This window comes from Glycine max, chromosome 13 (assembly GCF_000004515.6).
Source record: "Glycine max cultivar Williams 82 chromosome 13, Glycine_max_v4.0, whole genome shotgun sequence".
In the NCBI taxonomy this organism is placed as follows: domain Eukaryota; kingdom Viridiplantae; phylum Streptophyta; class Magnoliopsida; order Fabales; family Fabaceae; genus Glycine; species Glycine max.
The window spans coordinates 25,263,498-25,273,811 of record NC_038249.2 but is presented as its reverse complement, the minus strand read 5'-3'; the positions used below and the strand labels follow the sequence as shown (position 1 = coordinate 25,273,811).

The 10,314-nt window shown below is 35.9% G+C and overlaps 1 protein-coding gene across 1 annotated transcript; it reads right to left on the bottom strand.

Annotated features, from left to right (window-relative positions):
- Positions 1-907: 907 nt before the first annotated feature.
- On the bottom strand, positions 908-9,785 carry LOC100807057 (polyadenylate-binding protein 7). Its single transcript, XM_003542499.5, has 9 exons — positions 9,426-9,785; positions 8,594-8,712; positions 8,297-8,490; positions 7,710-7,969; positions 7,499-7,605; positions 7,234-7,423; positions 6,567-6,847; positions 6,145-6,280; positions 908-1,254 (listed from the first exon to the last, which is right to left on the bottom strand). The coding sequence occupies exons 1-9, from the start codon at positions 9,619-9,621 to the stop codon at positions 1,250-1,252; spliced, it is 1,488 nt and encodes a 495-aa protein (XP_003542547.1). The 5' UTR covers positions 9,622-9,785; the 3' UTR covers positions 908-1,249.
- Between the last annotated feature and the right edge of the window lie 529 nt (positions 9,786-10,314).

Sequence of the window (10,314 nt, the reverse complement as noted above, 5' to 3'; positions counted from 1 at the left end):
GTTTTATCCTATGTTTTTTAATTGAAAAACACTATATTATTAAAAAAATTTGTTAAATGTTAACATTATTCTATACATTTTTCAATGCATTATCAGTAGGTGAATTTTATAAAGGTTCTTAAAAATTTACAGATATTTTCAATAGAACTCATGGAATTCACCTTATAATGAATAGTGATGTGTGAGAAAGAATGTTAAAAAAAAAAATTATCGTTTGCATTTCTTTTATCAAATAACAGCCATTCACTTAGAATTTCATTATAAGTTACTATTCTTTTTATACTGATTATATGTTACTATTATCTAATGTTGGGTTTTTAAATTACTATGGTATTGATATTGCAATCGGAGAACTCTGAGTCTCTGTTAAAATTAAATTGGACTTGCTGGTTGCTATAGTAGGAAGTCTTTGCACAAATTCAAATATTGTTTTTAGGCTTTGAATATAGTTTATGGACCTAACGCATTTCATCATAAGAGAAACCTCGTGTAGTTTTCATAGTTTTAAATGATATAATGGTTATTTAATTGCTAAACTAGCCAGATAATTAGTCCTATTAACCTACTAAATCGAACTTGTAGAACACTAACAAAAAAATTGTGGACGACAGGAAATCCGAAATTCCCCTGTTCCTATTTTTTCTCTTGTTTAAAAGATTTAGAGAGAAATACAAATACTTAAAACTTTAAAATTTTGTTAATTAAATTATCCAATAGGTTTATTTATCTACAATTGGGAATGTCATAATAAATTGATTTATCTCTCTCTCCACTTGCAGACAAAGTAAGATATATATCCCACCATTTTCCTTTGAACCAGAGGGTATGTTAGGATTCAGATTGTATCACGTGTTAGGTTCTTTGATCATTATATAAGGGGGTACACCTCCCACAACGCAAATGGCAATTGGCAAGTACTTGACCAAAAGACAAGCTTTTCTTTTCCTTTACAAAAAATGTAAGATGAAAAATCATACAAGAATTAAGTCTATCCATGTAATCGACATCCAAACCAGAATTTATCCCGGTTACCATCAATATTCACTATTTTCCGGGGGTTTTTTTAACAAGAAAATATACTAGAGCATATACCTGTAAGGTTCAAAGATGTAAAAAATCATTATCAGATATCTCAGTTCTTGGAAAATCTTCAACCACGTCATGATCTAAGCTCCAAACTGGTAACATCTCACTTGCTCGGCCTGTTCTACTAATGCAGAAAGTCTCTTCTGGAATCTTTGCAGCTACACTAGGCTGTACAAGATAACATAATAAATATATCATTGCAATCAAGAATTCAAAGGAATAAACTGTCTTCACAGTTTTAAACTTAGAAAACAAATACTAGAAAACAAAATTTTGATCATTTTTAATGTCAAAGTTTATTTCTGAATATTTTTGGGTGCAGTTTTTATAAGTTTCACATGTTTTTCATATAATCATCTCCTGCCTTTATGTCTTCCATCTTTTCATCCTCATTTTTGTTAGAATCAGAGGAAAGATAGAGCTAAAAAAATAGGGATATATGAAATGTATTATTGAGAAGTTATTTCAATTACAACATGTATTGAGCCTATTTATAGGCAGTAGTAACTATGCCTATTTAAAAAGTTAACCGGTAAACCTCTTGATTACATACTAGAGGTATTGAATTATCCTTTTAACACCTCCTATAATTCAAAAGCTCTAGACTTATACTGAACACTGCTAATAAAACATCAGAAACACACAATGTTTAGCATCTTTCTCAGCATCAAAAACCTCTCAGTCTTCAATCCTTTGGTCAAAATATCAGCCACTTGAACTTTTGTTGGACAATGATGCAAACCTATCCTTCCTCTGCACACTTGATCCCTGAGAAAATGAAACTTAGTCTCTATATTTTTGCTTCTCCCATGGCTCACAGGATTCTTGACCAAATCTAAGGCAGATTTACTGTCAATTTGCAGCTCAATCTTCTCAAAACTGCCCCACTTCAACTCAGCTAGTAAGGACAATAGCCAGAACCTTGACACAATGCATTGCAGGTAGTTACATACTCAGCCTCACAGGTTGACAAAGCAACAACATCTTGCTTTCTTGAGCTTCAGGATATTGGAGCACCTGATAACAAGAACACAAAACCAGAAGTGCTTCTTCTATCTACTTTATCTCCACACCAGTCTGAGTCTGTATAACCCATGAGATGTAGATCACCCTTCATTTTCTGATTTGGAAACAAAATACCACAGTTTTTTGTCCCCTTTAGGTATCTCATGATCCTCTTGGCTGCTGCTAGGTGAGATTGCTTTGCTAATCACTCCACCACCATAAGAAATCTCTGGTCTACTGTGACAAATGAACCTCAAACATCCAATAATTTGTCTATACAAAGTTGCATCTACATTTTGTTCACTTTCTGAGTTGTCAATCTTCAAATTGGCCTCAACTGGAACTGCTACTGAGTTGCAGTTTTGCATGTGAAACTTCTTCAAAGTTTCGGTGATGTATTTCCTCTGATGCATAATAATGCCTCTGCTAGTCTTCATGAACTCAATGCCCAGGAAGTAAGAAAGTTCTCCAGGGTCAGTCATCTCAAATTGACGTGTCTTCAAGTTCTCAATTTCCCTCATATTGCTTCCTGTAATTACCAAGTCATCTACATAAAGAAGGCATAGCAGCAGAGCTTCATCATTCTTGAGAAATTTCACATAGACACCATGCTCTACAATGCATTTCTTGAATCCATTGTCAGTTAGGAATGAGTCAATTCTCTTATTCCATGCTCTAGGTGCTTATTTGAGCCCATAGAGTGCTTTCTTCAACTTTAGCACTTTATCTTCTTGTCCTGCAGTCTCAAATCCAAGAGGTTGTTGTACATATACTTCTTCTAGGGGTCCATTTAGGAAGGCAGACTTTACATCCATTTGCCATAGTTTCCACCCTTTCCAACTTGTCAAAACAATTATCAACCTCACAGTCTCAAACCTAGCCACTGGTGCAAAGACTTCTTTGTAATCATAACCTTCTTTCTGCATAAAGCCCTTTGCCACTAGCCTGACTTTGTGTTTAGCAATACTCCCATCTGGTTTGAGCTTGTTCTTAAAAACCCATTTGACCTTTATAGCTGTTTTGCCATTTGGTAGACTAGCCAGCTCCCATGTCTTGTTCCTCTCCATGGCTTTCAACTCTTCTCTCATAGCTTCTAATCATACTTCCTTTTTAATTGCTTCTTGGAAGGTGACAGGTTCTACTTCTCCCACTAGTGCTAGATGAACCAATTCACCATCATCTTCTATTGTACTATCAGGAAACATCTCATAGTCTTCTAGTCTTGTTGGCAAGCTTCTAGTCCTTGTGGATCTTCTTCCCTCTACTTCTTGAACTGCACCTGTAGGTTTAGCTTGAACTTCACCGGTAACATCATCAGGTTCTGGTTCACTCAATGTTTCTGTGTTAGTATGCATCATTGGCTTCTTGCTTGGATCATGCTTGTCCTTCATCCATGTGTTCAGCTCATCAAATTGCACATCCCTACTAAAAACTATTTGATTCGTTCTTGGATTTAAGAGTTTGTATGACCCTGTGAGATTGTAGCCAACAAAGATCATGTGTTCATTCTTGTCATCCAATTTCTTCCTTGTTGGATCAAGAATATGTCTATAACATGTTGAGCCAAAAACTCTCATATGCTTCACAAATGGTGTTTTCCCTGACCATACAGCTTTTGGTACTTGATTTTTAAGTTGTTGGGTGGGGCACCTATTCAGTACATATGTTGTTGTGACAACTGCTTCTCCCCATAGGGCTTTAGTAGGTTCTTTCCTCTCAACATGCTCCTCACTATGTTCATGATGGTCCTGTTTCTTCTCTCAACCACACCATTGTGTTGTGGTGTGTAGGGGGCTGTTACTTCATATAAGATGCCTTTGCCTATGCAAAAGGCTTCAATTTCTCTAGAGTTGAACTCTCCTCCTCCGTCTGTTCTAAGGATCTTCAACTTCTTCCCTGATTGTTTTTTAGTCATGGCTGTGAATTTCTTCAGGTTCTCAAATACTTCACTCTTAACCTTGAGTAAGTATGTCCACATTTTCCTGCTAAATTCATCAACAAAAGACACAAAGAACCTGTTCCCACCTAGAGAGGGAACCTCAAATGATCCACAAACATCAGAGTACACTATATGTAGTAAATTATTGCCTTCCAAAAAAATGTAGTAAATTATTGGCTTTAGTGGGTGTGTAGTTGCTAAATGATGCTCTTGTTTGTTTGCTAATCATGCAATGGTCACAAACAGATTTGGGAATTCTAACTTGTGTCAAACCAGTCACCATATCTTTTGCATGTAGAAGGTTTAAATCTTTGAAATTGAGATGTCCATACCTCATGTGCCAAAGCCAAGACTCGTTTGATTTGGTTTCTGCATTTAGGCACTGAGAATCAAATGCTCCTAGCTTCACTTAGAAGGTCCTGTTCTCTGAGATTTTGGCCTTCGGTATTTTCTTCTGCATTTTGTCAAAGATCTCCATTGTGCCATCATGGAGGTTCATGCTGAATCCTTTCTGCAGTAACTGACCAGTGCTTAACAGATTGTTCTTCATTGTGGGAACATACAAAACCTCTATTATCAAGGTCTGGCCTCCATCTTTTCTTTGGATAAGCACATCACCTATTCCTTCTGCTTCAATGACTCTATTGTCTGCAAATTTGACCTTACTTCTCTTCTTCATATCAAAATTCACCAGCCACTCTTTTAAGTCCAGTCATATGATTGAAGCATCCTGAGTCAAGATACCAAGTATCATCATTTCCAGCCTCTGTATTTGTTGTCATCATCAATAACAAGGTGTTGTCTTCTACATCAACATCTTTACCTTTTTCCTCTTTCTATCAAATCTTTTCTTTCCTCCTCTATACTGCCTGTACCCTCCTCTACCATTGGACCATTCAGTTTGTTTTGAGTCATGTTTTTCAGCTTCTTGTTGTTGAGGAGCCTTTCCAGCATTTGATCTTGGATCTCTACCCCTACCTCGTGTTTTGTTGTAGCTTCTACCATTGCTTCCTCCTCTTCTGTGAGTTTGTGCTTGCAACGCCTGATCTGTGTGCCTCTCAGTGGTTCTTTCATTGAGCCGTTGCTCATTGGCTTCAAGGGATCCTTGAAGTTCTTCGATCTTCAGAGACTCTATTTTTCCGAATTCCTCCATCGCTACAACGATATGATCGAATCTTGGGGTTAGAGTTCGCGATATTTTTTCAACAATCATGGATTCTGTGATCGTTTTGCCACACAATTTCATCGAATTCATCAGCTTGATAATCCAATTGAAGAAATCTACAATCTTTTCTGTATCCTCCATTTGCATTAGCTTGTACTGACACCTCATGGTTTGCAACCTTACTTTCTTCAATTGATTTGCACTGGCATTTCGCTTTTCCAGAATGTCCCATGCTTCTTTGGAAGTTGCAGCTCTTGCAATCTTCTCAAAATGGGGAATATCCACACACTTGTGAAGAAGACACATTGCCTTGCAGTCTCTCTTCTTGTTCTCCTTGTGGATAGCTTTCTGCGTCTCCGTGGCCCCTTCAGGAAGGCTTGGGTAGCCTTCTTCCACGATGTCCATGACATCTTGATAGTCGAGGATCGCCTTCATCTGGATGCACCATCTTTCCCAATTCTTGCCATCGAGGATGGAGAGGACGGTGGCAAAGCTTCCGGTGTTAAGAGCCATTCTTGCAGCAGACTCCCTGGGATTCCTTGCTCTTGATACCAAATGTTAGAACCAAAGGAAAGATAGAGCTAAAAAAAATAGGGATATATGAAATGTATTATTGAGAAGTTATTTCTATTACAACATGTATTGAGCCTATTTATAGGCAATAGTAACTATGCCTATTTAAAAAGTTAACCAGTAAACCTCTTGGTTACAGACTAGATGTATTGAATTACCCTTTTAACAATTTTCAATTTTTTTTTTGTTTATAAAACGAAAATGACAAAAAATGAGTGTACTTCCTAGTTAAAGGTTATAAACTTAAATGAAACAAGTGGCAGTAGCATCACCTAGTGTAAATAATGTGCCATACGGAACTCTAGTACTATAAACAGAATGTAACATCTTTGGATTTATGTTCAGTACATAAAAGGGGGAAGAAAAAGAAGCAAACCTGCCGAGTACTCAACTGCCTGATAGTATTGCAGTTGCGGGATATATACACTAGAGTAAGCTTTTCCCAGTGAATTCAAATTCCCATTCATCCTGCTGCCCCTGTTCTGCCTTTGATGCCTAGTAAAGTTAGGAACCTGTGTAAGAGAGAGAGAAAAAAAATTCATATAAGGCTCATTAAAGATATCATCAAACCTGTTTTTCCTAATAAAAGAATTTCATTTCTGCAGTGAAGATTTTATGCAACTAAATATTTTACGTGAAAGAATAAAAGTTAGATTTTGTATAAAGATGTGGCTACTTCTTTAATTGTAAATATTTTCCCAAGAAGTATCTATTTTCCCCATAAATAAATATAAGACAATCATGAAAAGAAGTAAATGAAGACATTTAATTTTTAAGTTATGCAAATTTGTCACTCACAATGGGAACCTGTGAATGTTGAAATGATCTAGCGGGAGGCACAAAGTCATTAGCCCTCCATCCTGACCTCAATCCCAGAGGTTGATACAACAGCCCAGATTGAAACATTAGTGAAGCAACACTATGATAGAAGTAAGGTGGAACTCCACCAGGGATAACTGGAGTTGAAGATCCATCCAATCCTGCTTGTTGCGGTGCATAGTGGAGATTCAACTGTGTTTTCCTTTCCTTTTTCCTCTGAGCAATAGCAATATACAGTGGTTTACGGTGGAACGTGCATCCTGTGGCATATAGCATCAACTTATAAACATAAACAACGTAATAAAGGCAATGCAAACTTTATGGTCCTAAACGGAATTCCTACTTATAAGTAAAGTGTTCTAAAATCATTAAAAAAAAATCTTTAAGGGGATGTAAATTCTCAAGATCAGAACATTAATTATAAGTCACTACAAAGAAAATAACATCTAAATTATATCTGATCTTTCAATCACCAAACTTCAAGAAAAAAAACTTTGTGATCCAATAAATACAACATAATATTATTGAAATGTTATAGCAAGCACTTATATCCTGTTTCATAGTACTACCACAAATCTAGCTAAAAAAGCAGAACATGTCACATTCATATCCTATGACCTTACAGGATTACACCTGCAAAACTCACCATTAAAAGACATCACAGCTTTATTAGCCTCCTCTGGGTTGGAGAAGCAGACAAAACCAAACCCCTTGCTTATCCCTTTGTCATCTCGCATAACTTTTACAGAAGTTATAGTGCCACATGAGCTAAACAGATCTCGCAGTTCTTTATCGGTAACATCATCATCAATGTTCTTCACATACAAGTTAGATGCCTGGAAGTTAAATGAAGACATGCTATGAAAACTGAAATTGACCAGTTAAATGTAGGAGAAATGGCATGGAATTACCTGATATTTCAATATTTGTTCCTTACGTTTCTCCTCAAATTGGCGATGCAAGATTTGCTCACGTTCAGCCTTCTTTTGTGCCCTAGCTACATACAGATACTTTGAACCTATTTTTGATAAATCAAAAGGCAACAATATGTAGAGAATCAATACCAAGAAGAGGCAATTTGGTATATAAACAACCTGCACAGTAAAAGGGTAAATAAACTACCAAATTGTAATCCATTCATTGCTTCCATTGCCTTTTTAGCATCATCTGGATTCTCATAGTTCACAAATGCAAAACCCTTTGATAGCCCATTGTCATCCTTCGATATAGCCAAGCTAATAATTTTTCCAAAAGAGGAGAACTTTTCCTGAAGAAGTGCTTCTGTAATATCTGAGTCCAAGTTTTTAATGTACAAATTTGTATATTTAGCATCATAGCCAGGCAAAATGCGGTCACCTTTTCTGACAAACTTCCCAACATAACTATTAGAAGAACCAGAATCAGATTAAACTTAATCTTAGGCAATAATGCGAATACAGAAATTGAATACAGTAATTAATTTAAGGCACAAAATGCAAAAGACTTCAAATCATAAGAATATATGGATGATGAAAAACTTTAATTAACATAAGGGTTTTGCTTAGAACACTGGTTAAGGAATTAATAATAAAAAGTTTTTATTAAAAATTACATTGGAAATGCACTGAAAATCATAGTGGGGTGCATTAATAATATTTTTAATAAAATCTTTCTACTTTTTGATTTCTTAACTAGCATTTTGCCCTGAAATAATGGAGAGTTTAGCATACATCTGCTTGTTTCCCACTGTAGAGCCATTCAGCTTCTCAATGGCATTATTTGCAGATTCCTCCCACTCAAATTGAACAAAGCCATACCCTTTGCTCTTCCCATCCTCAGACATTACAACTTTGCTGGACAAAATATTCCCATATTTTTTAAATAAATCATGTAGCCCCGCATTATCTATGGATCCAGCTAAGTTCTGCCACGGTATTGAATACCAGAAACATTCCATTAGAATTCACTTCAAGTAATAATGAACCACACAATGATTTAACTATTTCATACCAAAGCTGTAGATATACCTTAACAAACACATTCCCTCTGCCACTTTTCCTTGCATTAGGATCACGATGTAACCACATGACCCTTATCACTTTTCCATTTAGATAAGAATTGTTTCTCAACTTGATTGCACGAATTGCTACTCAACAAATAAATCAAGGTTAGTGGAATCAGACTACATCAACAGTATAAACATACTAAGGCAATTGAGGTAAGCATCTTGTTTTAAAGATTCTCTAAGATCTCAATCAATATGCTCTAGTTTTTTAAAAGAAAAAATCTTGCAGTTAATAAAAAATTACAATTACAAATTTCAAGCCACACACTATGTCAGTGACACAACTTGGTCTGAATCCTTTAGAAACACGCTAAACTGACAAGAGTCTTCCAAGATTAGCGTTTCTTTACAAAAACAACAATAGTATTAGTATCAATACACCCTCCATTTTCAATGAAGCCAAAATCTGAAACATCAAACTACGTGCCAAGCAACGAAAAACCCTAGATATCCCTCACTTGAAAACCTAGAAAACAAAACACTAAGTAGAACCAACTAGCTAGCTTTGTACTGTTATATCCTCCTACTCCGTTGCACGTTATGGCAATCGATAAACAAAAATGAAAATTCTGTCTCTCTAAACAAAAAAGAATAATCGAAGAAACGATAAAAAAAGAAAAAAAAACGCAATGCAATTAATATCAGAAATCAAAGGAACGATGAAAATTCCCTGTCTCTCTCTAAACGCAAAAGAAATATCAAAGAAAGGAATAAAGAAAACACCGCAATGCAATTTATCTCAGAAACTGTTAATCGTTAATGTTGTTATATATACGTGTCTCAGAGAGAGATACCATCTTGCTGAGACCTGAAGTTGACGTAACCGTAACAGAGCGAGTTCATCGTCACGCGGTCTCTGCAGACGCGAACGGAAGCGATGCTCCCGAACTCCACGAAAGCCGCGAAGAGGTGGTGTTCCTGGACGTCTGGGTGGAGGTCTCCGACGTAAATCGATGCCGGAACGGCGGCGACCGTCGCGGGAACCGCCATTGATGAATCGGAAAAAGACGATGAAAGGGAAAAAGATAGGCCGAAAAAGGTGGCGAGCGACTAAAGCCCTATCTTCAACGACGGCGTGTTATATGAAAATGTTGGTGAGAGAGAGAGGGGAAGAAGAAGAAAGGGAAAAGAGTGCGAGTGACTGAGTGTGAGGACCTTGCATGCACGCAGACGAAGGTGGATTGACCGTTCAGTATATAGAGGTGAACAAGCGTGGAATTATGATCACGCGCTCCGTAGAGAGCGTTACATACACCTCATTTTTATAAAATAAAATAGGATTAATTAAGTTTTTACTCACTTTTTGTAATTTTAATTTTTACTCTTTCAAAAAAATTTGACAAAATTTAATTTTTTGTTAATTTTTCTTCAACATTTTTAGTCCCTCTATTTTTTTAAAAAATTTATGCTCTCATTTATTTTTATTTTTTAACATTAGTCTCAAACATAAAATAAACAAAACATTAAAAAGGATAAAATAATGACTAATTTTGTGTAATAAAAATAAATAAGGGGTTAAAAATATACATTTTTTAGAGGAATTAAAACTAACAAAAAATTAATGAAAGATTAAAAGTTATTAACAAATTTTGAAAGGCTAAATTTTAAGAAACTAATTTCCCACATTTGAGCCGATTGAGATGTATGTGTGAGAGATAAATGTAATGTTTCCTATTATCTAAT

What these genes read in the sequence shown, in the direction of transcription:
- LOC100807057 (XM_003542499.5), bottom strand. Translation starts at nt 9,621, where the DNA reads ATGGCGGTTCCCGCGACGGTCGCCGCCGTTCCGGCATCGATTTACGTC. An exon ending in CTTCAGGTCTCAGCAAGATG is followed by an intron (nt 8,713 to 9,425) that starts GTATCTCTCTCT and finishes TTTGTTGAGTAG; the next exon opens with CAATTCGTGCAATCAAGTTG. An exon ending in ACAGTGGGAAACAAGCAGAT is followed by an intron (nt 7,970 to 8,296) that starts GTATGCTAAACT and finishes TTCTTCTAATAG; the next exon opens with TTATGTTGGGAAGTTTGTCA.